Source organism: Coregonus clupeaformis, chromosome 30 (genome assembly GCF_020615455.1).
Source record: "Coregonus clupeaformis isolate EN_2021a chromosome 30, ASM2061545v1, whole genome shotgun sequence".
Classification (NCBI taxonomy): domain Eukaryota; kingdom Metazoa; phylum Chordata; class Actinopteri; order Salmoniformes; family Salmonidae; genus Coregonus; species Coregonus clupeaformis.
Genome location: NC_059221.1, coordinates 1,593,263 through 1,608,612, shown reverse-complemented (window position 1 = coordinate 1,608,612; position 15,350 = coordinate 1,593,263). Strand labels below are relative to the sequence as shown.

General features: G+C 44.2%; 1 protein-coding gene across 3 annotated transcripts in view; it reads right to left on the bottom strand.

Moving 5' to 3' along the window:
• Positions 1-15,350, bottom strand: part of LOC121545981 (agrin-like) — a 405,148-nt gene that overhangs the window by 62,565 nt on the left and 327,233 nt on the right. For all 3 annotated transcript variants that reach the window (XM_045209396.1, XM_045209397.1, XM_045209398.1), the window contains 7 exons: positions 13,554-13,696; positions 11,515-11,620; positions 9,219-9,338; positions 8,461-8,625; positions 4,224-4,367; positions 1,852-1,976; positions 1,588-1,693 (listed from right to left, as the gene is read on the bottom strand). In XM_045209396.1, coding sequence (XP_045065331.1) covers positions 1,588-1,693; positions 1,852-1,976; positions 4,224-4,367; positions 8,461-8,625; positions 9,219-9,338; positions 11,515-11,620; positions 13,554-13,696 — 909 coding nt within the window. The remainder of the gene's footprint in view (positions 1-1,587; positions 1,694-1,851; positions 1,977-4,223; positions 4,368-8,460; positions 8,626-9,218; positions 9,339-11,514; positions 11,621-13,553; positions 13,697-15,350) is intronic.

The window sequence follows — 15,350 nt, the reverse complement described above, 5'->3', positions numbered from 1 at the left end:
GGCCTATCTATATCCATGCAATGCCATGATGCATTTAGTGCTCAAATCTCCAACAGCTGAACCATGAGGTGGACAATTATTGTTTTAGGAAAGTAAAAACCAATCAAACAATAGGCTCTAAAGCTTAGAATATGCTATAAATAAAATATATATATATTTTTTAAGGAAACGTAAATTTGGCCAATAGCCTATCGCTCGTTTATTGATGGCGCTGGCAGAGCCCAGTCGGAGGTTTCTTTCTCTCTCTCTTTCTACTCTAAGATCTGAACGGGTCTCTCGGATCCAAACCAGCACGGGTCTGTTTAGGTCCGTATTTCCACAGGCCTTTTCAGAACGGGTCTGACTGTCCTCAGGTCAATTCGGAACGGGTCTCCGTTAAAAAAGAAGAAGAATCAGGTCGGGTGGGAAAGCCACAGATCCATTTCAGAATGGGTCCAACTTTTTGGACCCGTGAAGCCGTCTACCCACAACCTCCATTCCAAACCAGGTATCAGAAGGCTTACTCTTCCCCCCATTCTCAAGCATCTCGCCAATCGCTCCTCTGATAGCTGAACAGTGGTGCTCATCCAGCTAAAAGCTGTGAAGGGGATTGAAGGATTCCCCACCGAGAATTTGGGAGCTAAACCTCCCTAATCCGCACAGGGGGGCAGGGAATCAAACAGTAAAATTTCACCCCTTTATGGGGGATTCAGTGGCTCAGACTGCAGCCAAACAGTAGTTTATCTATCTCAAGGGGAGCATCTCAGGCCTCATTTCTCTCCCAAGACTTAGTTTTTCCTCTTCCTCGATCCGAAGCAGGGAGGATGATGGTAAATTATTACCTCAACTACCTCAACTAGCCGGTGCCCCCGCACATTGACTCTGCAACGGTACCCCCCTGTATATATAGCCTCCCTACTGTCACTTTATTTTACTGTATATATAGCCTCCCTACTGTCACTTTATTTTACTTCTGCTCTTTTTTTCTCAACACTTTTTTTGTTGTTGTTTTATTCTTACTTTTTTTGTTTAAAATAAATGCACTGTTGGTTAAGGGCTGTAAGTAAGCATTTCACTGTAATGTCTGCACCTGATGTATTCGGCGCATGTGACCAATAAAATTTGATTTGATTTGATTTGATTTGAAGAAAAAAAATCCTAAGCTGTCGTCGTGTGGGCTCACAGGTATGTTGACGCCACGCCAGCTGCTCGTTATTCCCACAAGAAAACTTGTGCTTTACTGCAAATTATTGGCATATAGAGCCCCCATACACTACAATACAAACCCTTGACGATATCTGGTACAGTCAGTCTCAAAAATGGTTTACTACAGTAATGTATAAAGTAAAGTTTCTATACTTTAAGTATAGCCATGCAGGCTATCCATAGACAAACCTGGGTGAAAGACACAGTGAAGCAATACTGCACCAACCACAAAGAGGACACAACCCATATCCCCTTGTCCCCTTGACAAGGAGCCAGATAGATAGAGAGAGGACAGTTGGTCTTTCCAACGCCTGTGGCATTATTCATTATCTTTTGATATGGGCCTGACAACAGGAGTTGGACATCCCCTAGTATGATGTATGGAGGTCAGACGGGGCTCACCTGTGCACTGGCCAAAGTGTTCCACTGTGATATGCTTGTCCTGCCTACAGGCAATGGTGCTCAGCTGGCACTGGTCAGCGTAGGTCACCCCATCAGAGCCACACACCTGCTCAGGAAAAAAGAGAGAAACAGGCTAGGATCACAACTCATTAACTTTATGCCGATCTCAAGCTCAATAGTTCCAGATACTGTGTTCTGAATTCTGTGATGAATTTCTGACAGTATAGACTGATTGGTCATAGAGAAGATAATGTAGAGGCCCACCTTGGTCTTGTTCTTCTCGTCACAGTCGGGCGAGGGGCATTCACAGTGGGCTTGACTGTTAACCTCAACACAAGACGCGCCAAACTTGCAGTCCAGCTCATCACATGAGGTTGGGGCATCAGCACCTGGGATGGGAATGAAGGGGTTCAAATCAACTCATGGGTCAATGGATACCATCACTGTCCATTCATATGAATGTGTATTCCTGGTCCAAATCATGATGCTGACATTAGCATGTGAGTTTGGTGCTCTTAACTGCTCTTAACCCTAGTTGATAATCACCATAATAATCTATATGCACAGTACTACTTCCACATACAGTGAGGTCCAAAAGTATTGGGACAGTGACAAATGTTGTTGTTTTGGCTCTGTGCTCCAGCACTTTGGATTTGAAGTGATACAATGACTGTGCGGTTAAGGTGCAGACGGTCAGCTTTAATTTGAGGGTATTTTCATCCATATCGGGTAAACTGTTTAGAAATTACAGCACTTTTTTTACATAGTCCCCTCCATTTTAAGGGGACCAAAAGTATTGGGACAAATTCACTTATATGTGTATTAAAAAGTAAAGTATTTGGTCCAATATTCGTAGCACGTAATGACTACATCAAGCTTGTGACTCTACACATTTGTTGGATGCATTTGCAGTTTGTTTTGGTTGTGTTTTAGATTATTTTGTGCCCAACACAAATTAATGGTAAATAATGTATTGTGTCAATTTGGAGTCACTATTGTAAATAAGAATAGAATATGTTTTGAAATGCTCCTACATTAATGTGGATGCTACCATGATTACGGATAGTCCTGAATGAATCGTCAATAATGATGAGTGAGAAAGTTACATAAGCACAAATATTCCCCTCTGAGAAGTTAGCATGTCTTGGGGGTATGATATTTATGTGTCTGTAACTTTCTCACTAATCATTATTCACACAGTCATTGTATCATTTCAAATCCAGTGCTGGAGTACAGAGCCAAAACAACAAAACATTTGTCACTGTCCCAATACTTTTGGAACTCACTATATAGAAACATGAGTAGGTTGTGCAGATGAATAGTTGTTACGCTTTCCATACAGGATTATATTAATGATTAATCTTTAGTATAAATTAAACATGTGGACTCTTTTCAAGACAATAAATAAATAAGGATTTGATCTCATTCCGTCATGTTTTTTTCGTCAGGCGCCTCCGCAGCACTGATCACTGGTACTTTAACCAAGGAACCTGTTTGAAGCGTTGATGCACAATGCCACTGGGTTGCATCAGCAGTAGCAACAGGGGCTTGTGCTAAGAATCATTGCCATGAGCCCTTGAGGCATCGAGTGTGGGCTCTCCTCTCTGTACTGACATCACAGCGGTGCAGAGAGCCTCCTCTCAGCTTTCATGTGCCCCCCCCCCCCCCACACTTTGTGCTGGGACTATTGACTTCATTAAGCACTTGACTTTCTGTCAATAGCTGACGGAAAGTCAACTGGAGTTGTGTGTATTCATTAGGTTAGGTTGCCATTCATCCAGACATTAGAATGGAGGGCTAAATTAATGGATACTGGATAAATTGCCCAAATATTTGATTAGGTACACCTATCTAGTACCGGGTCGGACCCCCCTTTGCTTCCAGAACAGTCTAAATTCTTTGGGGAATGGATTCTGCAAAGTGTGGCGGTCAACCATTGCTCAATTGGTATCAAGAGACCTAACGTTGACATCAGGCAGGTTGGAGCCATCAGCATGACGCAACCAGGCAATGTTTTTCCACTCCTAAATTGTCCAGTGTTGGTGATCGCGTGCCCACTGGAGCTGCTTCTTCTTCTTTTTAACTGATAGGAGTGGAACCCGGTGTGGTCGTCTGCTGCATTATAGGTACTGAAACCGGTGCGCCTGGCACCGACGATCACACTATGCTCAAAGTTGCTTAGATCACTCGTTTTGCAGATTCTAACATTAAATTGAACAGTAACTGAATGCCTCAATGCCGGTCTGCCTGCTTTATATAACAAACCATGACCATGTGACTCAATGTCTGTAGGAGCGAACCATTTTCGTGAATGGGGTGGTGTACCTAATAAACTAGTTAACATGATATTTCCCATTCTGATTAGTTTTTCCTTCAGATAACACAATGAAAAATGACAGCTACAACAACAGCTATTGTACTGCAGCCGCTTCTACAGTTTCTGCTACTTCTTAATGCTGATAAAACAGGTGGCTTAGAGAAAAGGCCATTGAGTTCATGAATTCATTGCTGCAAGGCCGCTCCCTGGATGAGAGGAGTGACAGGGACTAGACGAGAACCGAGGGTTTGCCATGCTCTGTCGGTGGCGCGGCGAGTTAGCAGGTGGCGCACATCAGTCAGCAGGGGCCTCCCCGTACCTGTGTCGCAGCCATTCATGCCCATCTTGCTGCCGTCGGGGCACACATTGCACTTCATGCCCTTCACTCCAGTCTTGCAGGAGCACAGACCTGACATCTGCTCGCAGTCGTCCCTCACCGAGCCCACTGCGTCACAGTTACATGCTGGAACACAGAGGGAGAGAAAGAAAGAGAGGAAGGGAGATATAAATAGGGAGGAGGAGGGAATGGAGGAAGAGAGACAGGGAGAGAGATGGAAACACAAAAGGGTAAGTGGTACTTAATGACATACAGTGAATAACAATCCACCTGTTCACCACAATGCAAGATAAAGGATATTGATTATCCAGCTTAACTCTTTCCCTAAAACTCTACAAGATTCTCCATTGGGCTTTTCAGTTCGGAACTAGGCTTAATCTGTGTCATAGAAACCAGCCCCTCACACACACACACTCAGGCCGCCTCGGAAGTGAACCCTAGGTTGATGTAAATCTCAGCGCCTCTGTGTCGGGGGCTGGAGTCAGGGATAGTTCAGGCAGAGGCCAGCCAGACAGTCCTGAGGCGAGAGGGTAGATGGGCCAACAAGATCACAGAGAGCCTCCAGCCCCCAAGGAACAACATCAACCCCATCAAGGTCCTGGAATCAATGTTTCCCCCTGCTGAACTCTGCACTGATGTGTGTACGGTTTGCTTGTCCGTAGGTAAACCTCACATGTCAGGCCACAGTGGAGACCGATAAAAGCTCCTGCTGTGGATTAAATAGCTTGGCGGGTCTTATACTGTATTGCCAAGAACTCTTTTCACAAGTAATCTGGTAGTCCGCGTCAAAAAGGATTATGGACACACAGCCACACAAAATAATTGAGTCAATGTCAAGTGCAACTTTTGACAGCTTTGACAAAGCTCTGATTCTTGGGTCTCTGTTTTTTTTAAAGGACACAAAATGAGTCAAATATATATATATTTTTTTATCGCCTACTGACGGCCTTGGCTGCAACAATAAGCATTAATTTTTCAACTTAATCTCTTTTTATTTTATTTTACCTTTATTCAACTAGGCAAGTCAGTTAAGAACAAATTCTTATTTACAATGACAGCCTACACCGGCCAAACTCGGACGACGCTGGGCCAATTGTGCGCCGCCCTACGGGACTCCCAATCACGGCCAGTTGTGATACAGCCTGGAATCGAACCAGCGGTTCTGTAGTGACGCTTCAAGCACTGAGATGCAGTGCCTTAGACCACTGTGCCACTCGGGAGCCCAGCTCTTTACAGCCAAGTGCTACTCTTAACTAATATAACCAATATATGCCATTAAGCCGAAGCTTTTATCCAAAGCGTCTTACAGAAGGGCATACATTTTCGTATTGCCAGCCCCAGCGGGAGCCAATGATCCTTGAATTACAAGCGCCATAGTCTTCTAACTGTACTACACAGGAAAATTGCTAAATTTGAGCTGGATCCTGCCGGAAGAGGATCCGGCACCTCTCCATTTTGGACTGTTTCATTATGAAACAAATTTGGCCAGATAAATAATAAATAATTGTCACTTTTTGCAATGTGAACATTCTAATAAAAGCAAATCAAAGTTCATTCGAGTTTCCCCCTTGTTAATTCGCCTGCCTGCCCCCCCGATATTCAAAGAGTCGATTCGGGCTTATGGTTTGCGTAACATTGCAACCTACACTGAACAAAAATATAAACGCAACATGGAACAATTTCAAAAACTTTACTGAGTTACAATTCATGTAAGGAATTCAGTCAATTGAAATAAATTCATTAAGCCCTAACCTATGGATTTCACATGACTGGGAACACAGATACAGTGGCTTTGGAAAGTATTCAGACCCCTAGACTTTTTCAACATTTTGATAGGTTACAGCCTTATTCTAAAATTGATTAAATAGTTTTCCCCCCACTCTAATCAATCTACACACATCACCCCATAATGACAAAACAAAAACAGGTTTTATAAATGTTTGCTAATTTATTAAAAATAAAAACCGGAAATATTACATTTACATAAGTAGTCAGACCCTTTACTTAGTACTTTGTTGAAGCTCCTTTGGGTATGACGCTACAAGCTTGGCACACCTGTATTTGGGGAGTTTCTCCCATTCTTCTCTGCAGATCCTCTCAAGCTCTGTCAGGTTGGATGGGGAACATCGCTGCACAGCTATTTTCAGGTCTCTCCAGAGTTGTTTGACCGGGTTCAAGTCCGGGCCACTCAAGGATATTCAGAGACTTGTCCTGAAGCCACTCCTGCGTTGTCTTGGCTGTGTGCTTAGGGTCGTTGTCCTGTTGGAAGGGCAGTCTGAGGTCCTAAACGCTCTGGAGCAGGTTTTCATCAAGGATCTCTCTGTACTTTGCTCCATTCATCTTTCCCTTGATCCTGACTAGTCTACCAGTCCCTGCCGCTGAAAAACATCCCCACAGCATCATGCTGCCACCACCATGCTTCACCCGTAGGGATGGTGCCAGGTTTCCTCCAGACATGACGATTGGCATTCAGGCCAAAGTGTTCAATGTTGGTTTCATCAGACCAGAGAATCTTGTTTCTCATGTCTTTAGGTGCCTTTTGGCAAACTACAAGCGGGCTGTCATGTGCCTTTTACTAAGGAGTAGCTTCCGTCTGGCCACTCTACCATAAAGGCCTGATTTGTGCAGTGCTGCTGAGATGGTTGTCCTTCTGGAAGGTTCTTCCATCTACACAGAGGAACTCTAGAGCTCTGTCAGAGTGACCATCGGGTTCTTGGTCACCTCCCTGACCAAGGCCCTTCTCCCCAGATTGCTCAGTTTGACCGGTCGGCCAGCTCTAGGAAGAGTTTTGGTGGTTCCAAACTTCTTCCATTTAAGAATGATGGAGGCCACTGTGTTCTTGGGGACCTTTAATGCTGCAGACATTTTTTGGTACCCTTCCCCAGATCTGTGCCTCGACACAATCCTGTATCGGAGCTCTAAGGAAAATTCCTTAGGAGCATTTGTTTAAGCTCCTGAAACATGGGACCAACACTTTACATATTGCGTTTATATTTTTGTTCAGTGTATGTTTGAGACCAACACGTGGCTGTGTGAGAAGCGTGGCTGTATCTCTCACAGAACTAGAATGAGATTAACTTTCTATGAGCTCTCTCCCTCTCTCTGCTCTGATAGACATGAGCCTGCAACTCTAATCTCTTCAGTGTTGCACTTCATCATTGATATCGTTATAGAATCATAGCCGCGGGAAGGGTGCTGGAGGTGCCGCAGCACCCCTGATAAATTGAAATAAATTTGCCAAAATGACTGCTGTCTGTTCAGAAACAAATTAAATAATTCAGAATAGCCTACCACACCATGCGAATGCCTATAATTTAGCCACAGAGGATCAATAGCTTCTTTTTAAAAATAGCCTAGCTGTGGATTTTGTGTAGCCCAATAACAAAGCATAGCCTACAGTCGGGAACGCGCGGCAAATCTGTCAGTGAACAGCATGCAGACAAAACAGGCCTTTATTTCATATACAATCGCGGGAAAACACAGGTTAGAAAGCAAATGGTTACTGCTGAAAAGAGAAGACTAATCGGTCTGCTGTAGGCTACCAAATAGTGTTTTACAAAGTAAAACAAGAGACAGATAGGCTTCTGGCATGAACGCATCGGCCATCACCGGCGAGTGAGCTGCGCATCATTGGGCAAGTCAGTGAAACTGGAAAGCATTTTTAGGACTGACATTTTCTCCTCATATTGTAGCCTACAATATGTGTCTCCACACACCTAGGCTATTGATGGATGCAAGACAAGGTCGTTTTTAGTGATCTCAGATTTTCAGTGTCAAAGTAGCCCGTCATTTAGATCATTTGTGCGGTATTAAAGATTCTGCCAAAGTCTCCAGTCATGTAAAATGTGCAGAATTGCATGAAATGCATTTATAAAAGGCCACATTTTTCCCGGACCTTAGGCTACTAATTATGTTCCCCATGTGTGCAACTTCTGTAAGCGCCTCTACTCTGGATAAGAATGACTAAAATGTAAATGTAATACTCTACTGCTCTATGCCACTATGCAAATATGATGATATACATGCAATGCTTTATTATAAAGGTACCTCAGAGCTCCCCAGGTCACCCCCCTCTCGCGCTCACTTTTTGTTTCCCGGCATCTCCCGATTTACCAATTAAGCACTGCACAGGACCAAAACTCTTCTGTTCCCTACATCAGGACAGTTAATGTGAAGAAAACAGATGGAGAAAGCGGCGAAGTACGAGGAGGTCTCTTACGTGTGCAGCCGCTCAAGTTCTCTGTGACGATGCCGCGGAAGTTCCAGAAGCCTGGATCGCAACGGTCACACTTCTGTCCCCCGACGCCGGGCTTGCAGGAGCACTGGCCGCTGGACGGGTCACACGTCCCCTTGTAGGAGCCATACGGGTTACACTGGCACGTACCTGGGGACACACCAAGGACAGGACTGATTGGATGATTTCATTAATTACATAATTATACACAGCTACAACATCAAAGCAACAGCAGACCCTCTCCAGTCTGAGTCAATGCCAGAGGGGGATCAGATGGTTTCCCAGACACTGATTAAGCTTAGTCCAGGATTAAAAAGATGTTCAATTGCATATATCAACTGAAAGCAGTGGAGGCTGTTGAGGGGAGGACGGCTCATAATAATGGCTGGAATGGAGTTTAATGGCTTGAATGGAGTGAATGGAATGGTATCAAACACGTGTTTGATACCATTCCATATACTTCATTCCAGCCATTATTATGAGCCGTCCTCCCCTCAGCAGCCTCCACTGACTGAAATAGCTTTTAGTCCAGGACTAGACTTGAATCTGTGTCTTGGAAACCGGCCCTATATGTAGACCTTTAGATATCACTTTATATGCAGGTTTTCCTTTCCAGCAAATGTACGCTAGGCTGTTTGTGTGCATCTGATCAATAAGTTGATACCATTGTGAGGGATATAATACAAGGGGTCAGAGGTGAGAGGTCAGATGTCAGATGTCAGGTAAGAGGTCGGCACACTTACTGGTGCATCCAGCGAGTCCCACACCAAGGGCCGCCGTCTTATTGTCGCGGCAACAACCGTAGACTGACTGACTGCAGCGTTGTGGTGCTGTCAGCTCCGGCAGAGAGGTGGCTGAAATCGCTGATGAGGAGATGGGACCGAGGATGGAACAAAAGAGGGAGAGAAGAAAAGATAAAACAAACTTTTTAGAGTGACAGTGAAGGCTCTTTTAAAAGGAATTAGAAGACACAATCTCTGAACAACATGCAACTTCTAGCGAACAAAGAGGTTCACCTCGAGGGCCAGAGGTGAAAAGCTGGCATCTGGCTTCTACATAACAATTCTACTTTCCCAATCCTGACAACGGCTCAAAATCAGGGGGAAATTATGCCATTACCTGAAAACAAACAATGGTGATCCTAGTGGAACAGCTGACATTTGCCACATCCTAGGAGGCCTATTCTCTTCAGTTGTTCTCCTGTGAAATTGCAGCGTGCGACACATCTCTACAAGCTTTCAGAAGCAGAAAAAAACGAGTCTGCGGCTGAATGTGATGGACTGGGCCAATCTGTGAGCGAATGTGTGTAGTTGTTTTGTCTGTGCATGTGCCAGATTCCACGCCGACGTGACAGCTCGAAAAGAAAACCGAATACAACACACCCTGAACAAATATGTTACCCAACAGATACTTGTGTATAAGGGAAACGAGAGAGCGAGATGGAAGGATGGAGGGTAAAGAGGGAGGCAGGGGGGTGGTTCAACGGCCAAGGCAATATATTATCGCTCAAACTCTCTCCAGCCCTTGGATTAAAATGGCCTCCAGTGGTAGAGATGGGAGGAAGAACTCTCCCCTTCGCTCTCTCTCTTTCTTTCTTTCTTCCTCTCTTGTTTTTCTCATTTGGAGTTTGGAGGCTGCAGCTACCGGCCCATAAATCACACTCTTACTGGTGTGGATATGAGCCGAAGCCTAATGGTGATGACTTGCTCTTTCTTTTTCCAGTGCTTTCCCACTCCAGTGATGGGCTTTGGACACAGTTCATTAACTTGCCACTTTTCAGCGCTCCTGCTACTCACTGTCCTGAGCCTATTAGGGCAAGGGGGAACTTTTAATTTCATATGTTCTTCAACCCTTCAAGGGTTTTTCCTCTTCAGTGGCCATTGTCTGGCATAATGCAGTTCTCTCTATTGTGAGAGTATTACTCTCGCTATCTCAAGGTCTGCTGCTGACATGGCTCTGTATAGGTAGCCTTTGTATTTCTACTAGGGGAGAATTGAGTGCCTCTGCATGTAGCAACGATATATACCACAGGATCTTTTTTAGACCTCATGAAGACTGGAATCACTGACCAGGTTATCTGATAGAAAATGCAAAATAGGACAGCTTGAAAGTTCTTCAGAGACAGCTGACATAGATCAAAGAACTCCCAGAGACACAAAACGTAAGTTGTTTCTAAACAACATAAGACAGTAAAAAATGTTAAGGTCAAACCATTTTTGTTTTGTCTAGTTAGTGAAAGCCATCAGGAGCTTTCCTTAGTTTGAAGGCTTGGAGGTCAAAACGTGGTCAAAGACAAGTTCCTCGATGCATAGCTAATGAAGAAGGTCCCAATGAGATTCCCATTGATCTGAGCTTTTTGGTAGAAGAAGAGGGCCCAGAGCTCGCGCACCAACAGCACTCCACAAGAAAAGGGATTGATTCTCCGCAGATGGTGGAGAAGCGTGACAGAAAGCGCCCAAAAAGCCAGCTTAGGAGGGACGACTCTACAGGGATGCGAGTGTGAAACCCGAGCGTATCGCTCTCTCCAATTCTCTCCCTTTCGTTTGCTCCCTCACTCTTTTGAGGACAGCAAGGAATCAAACAGGCTTCTGTGATCACACATAATCTTTTATGTGCCTTTGGCTTCGCTCTGGCCTACTACAGAAACCTCTCTATACGGCCTCTTCAGTTAGAGCACGTGGTTTGCACTGCCAAGGCAGAGACTCAAGTATAACTAGTGTTCCCTGCTAAACTGCCTACCACCTGTGGTGGCTGTCTCTAGAGAAATAGGAGCTTCTTCATGTTGAGCCTTTGGTAGCCACATGCACGTTGAGCCATATGTAGCCACATTGAATCGGGGGAATGAAGCTCTCGCCAGCAAGCTTTGACATTGTGTTGGATATGTTACCACTAAAGTGCTATTCAGAAAAAACAACAGGATTTCTGGGCGTTTCTTTACGACAAAGTAGTAAGCTGTTTGAATCCTCTGTACGAGATGGGTTATTACTCTGGCTGATCTTAGTCTTAGATCAGTTATGGTGGGATGTCCAGGCAGCTCACCTGTGCAGGGTCCCTGATTCTGGATCAGCAGGTGCTCCTGCCTTTCGCACCTGTCCTTCTTCATCTCACACTCGTTGCTGTAGGTCTTCCCATCTGAGCCACACACCTGAGGAGAATTGTAGTCATACGCATATGAATGCTGGAACATAGCAGCGTGCTATAGCAATTTCCTTTCAAAGTACAGTGGCTTGCGAAAGTATTCACCCCCCTTTGGCATTTTTCCTATTTTGTTGCCTTACAATTTGGAATTAAAATTGATTTTTTGGGGGGTTTGTACCATTTGATTTACACAACATGCCTACCACTTTGAAGATGCAAAATATTTTTTATTGTGAAACAAACAAGAAATAAGACAAAAAAAACGGAAAACTTGAGCGTACATAACTATTCACCCCCCCAAAGTCAATACTTTGTAGAGCCTCCTTTTGCAGCAATTACAGCTGCAAGTCTCTTGGGGTATGTCTCTATAAGCTTGGCACATCTAGCCACTGGGATTTTTGCCCATTCTTCAAGGCAAAACTGCTCCAGCTCCTTCAAGTTGGATGGGTTCCGCTGGTGTACAGCAATCTTTAAGTCATACCACAGACTTTCAATTGGATTGAGGTCTGGGCTTTGACTAGGCCATTCCAAGACATTTAAATGTTTCCCCTTAAATCACTCGAGTGTTGCTTTAGCAGTGTGCTTAGGGTCATTGTCCTACTGGAAGGTGAACCTCCATCCCAGTCTCAAATCTCTTGAAGACAAACAGGTTTCCCTCAAGAATTTCCCTGTATTTAGCGCCATCCATCATTCCTTCAATTCTGACCAGTTTCCCAGTCCCTGCCGATGAAAAACATCCCCACAGCTTGATGCTGCCACCACCGTGCTTCACTGTGGGGATGGTGTTCTCGGGGTGATGAGAGGTGTTGGGTTTGCGCCAGACATAGCATTTTCCTTGATGGCCAAAAACCTCAATTTTAGTCTCAACTGACCAGAGTACCTTCTTCCATATGTTTGGGGAGTCTCCCACATGCCTTTCGGCGAACACCAAATGTGTTTGCTTATTTCTTTCTTTAAGCAATGGCTTTTTTCTGGCCACTCTTCCGTAAAGCCCAGCTCTGTGGAGTGTACGGCTTAAAGTGGTCCTATGGACGGATACTCCAATCTCCGCTGTGGAGCTTTGCAGCTCCTTCAGGGTTATCTTTGGTCTCTTTGTCGCCTCTCTGATTAATGCCCTCCTTGCCTGGTCCGTGAGTTTTGGTGGGCGGCCCTCTCTTGGCAGGTTTGTTGTGGTGCCATATTATTTCCATTTATTAATAATGGATTGAAATGGTGCTCCGTGGGATGTTGAAAGTTTCTGATATTTTTTTATAACCCAACCCTGATCTGTACTTCTCCACAACTTTGTCCCTGACCTGTTTGGAGAGCTCCTTGGTCTTCATGGTGCCGCTTGCTTGGTGGTGCCCCTTGCTTAGTGGTGTTGCCGACTCTGGGGCCTTTCAGAACAGGTGTATATATACAGAGATCATGTGACACTTAGATTGCACACAGGTGGTCTTTATTTAACTAATTATGTGACTTCTGAAGGTAATTGGTTGCACCAGATCTTATTTAGGGGCTTCATAGCAAAGGGGGTGAATACATATGAACGCACCACTTTTCCCTTATTTATTTTTTAGAATTTTTTGAAACAAGTTATTTTTTTAATTTCACTTCACCAATTTGGACAATTTTGTGTATGTCCATTACATGATATCCAAATAAAAATCCATTTAAATTACAGGTTATAATGCAACAAAATAGGAAAAACTCCAAGAGGGATGAATACTTTTGCAAGGCACTGTACATCGTTAATTTTCAAACCACGCAACATTGCATGAAGTTCAATCTCAATATGAAAATTAAATTGCACTGATATTGACAGAATGTAAATGTCAGATGTCATGCATTCATTACCTAGGAATTACATAGGCTTGCTTGAAATGAAAACCACCACTATTTAAGTAAAACCCACATACATGGTTGTTGTTGGGAAGGCTAACCAGGAGGTTAAGGCTTACCAGGTTGCGAGGCACGCGATTGCAGTCGAAGTCACAGACACAGCGGTCATCCTCTGTGTCCTCGTCCCACGAGCCTCCAAACGTACGACACCTGTCCTGTTCGCAGCTCTCAACACCTGAGGCCGACCCTCCTGAACCACACTCTGCAAAGACCACACACATACAGAGAAAACATTTAAATAGTTATTAACAGCCCAGCACAAATACACATTTAAAGAAACCCTAGCCTTTTCATACAGCAGTAAAAATGCCTTCCATCTTTGTCATCCCCCCCCAAAAAAAGTTAAAGCTGAGTTCTTGGCAGAGTGTTTATATATTCAGAGCACGCCACCTTTGGATATTGGAATTTCCTTCACGTTGGCACTGAGATTGAACCAAAGGCGCTGCTTGAAGTACAATATAATGACCAACCATGGAGAGGACCTGCGATTGACAAAATAAATTAGGCACAACATTGCCACCAGTGAGGCATCCTTTACATTTCAATTAAAGCTGAAGATAGAGGGAGGAGGAAAATATTACCACTTGCCTCCCTGCGAGGGGGAATCAATGCAAGAGCCTGTTTCATGGACACAGATTTCCTGATATGAGGAAGCCACTAATTGCACAGTGTTCTGTAAAATCCAATTATCAATCCACTCCAGTAGTGCTGAACGATTAGTGCTTTTTGAGGTCGGTTCTGTTTCGATTCAATTATAAAAATTATTATTATTTTTTAGTTTCATATACAGTGAGGGAAAAAAGTATTTGATCCCCTGCTGATTTTGTACGTTTGCCCACTGACAAAGAAATGATCAGTCTATAATTTTAATGGTAGGTTTATTTGAACAGTGAGTGACAGAATAACAACCAAAAAAATCCAGAAAAACGCATGTCAAAAATGTTATAAATTGATTTGCATTTTAATGAGGGAAATAAGTATTTGACCCCTCTCAATCAGAAAGATTTCTGGCTCCCAGGTGTCTTTTATACAGGTAACGAGCTGAGATTAGGAGCACACTCTTAAAGGGAGTGCTCCTAATCTCAGTTTGTTACCTGTATAAAAGACACCTGTCCACAGAAGCAATCAATCAATCAGATTCCAAACTCTCCACCATGGCCAAGACCAAAGAGCTCTCCAAGGATGTTAGGGACAAGATATTAGACCTACACAAGGCTGGAATGGGCTACAAGACCATCGCCAAACAGCTTGGTGAGAAGGTGACAACAGTTGGTGCGATTATTCACAAATGGAAGAAACACAAAATAACTGTCAATCTCCCTTGGCCTGGGGCTCCATGCAAGATCTCACCTCGTGGAGTTGCAATGATCATGAGATCAGTTATGAACCAGCCCAGAACTACACGGGAGGATCTTGTCAATGATCTCAAGGCAGCTGGGACCATAGTCACCAAGAAAACAATTGGTAACACACTACGCCGTGAAGGACTGAAATCCTGCAGCGCCTGCAAGGTCCCCCTGCTCAAGACAGCACGTATACAGGCCCGTCTGAAGTTTGCCAATGAACATCTGAATGATTCAGAGGAGAACTGGGTGAAAGTGTTGTGGTCAGATGAGACCAAAATCAAGCTCTTTGGCATCAACTCAACTCGTCGTGTTTGGAGGAGGAGGAATGCTGCCTATGACCCCAAGAACACCATCCCCACCGTCAAACATGGAGGTGGAAACATTATGCTTTGGGGTTGTTTTTCTGCTAAGGGGACAGGACAACTTCACCACATCAAAGGGACGATGGACGGGGCCATGTACTGTCAAATCTTGGGTGAGAACCTCCTTCCCTCAGCCAGGATATTGAAA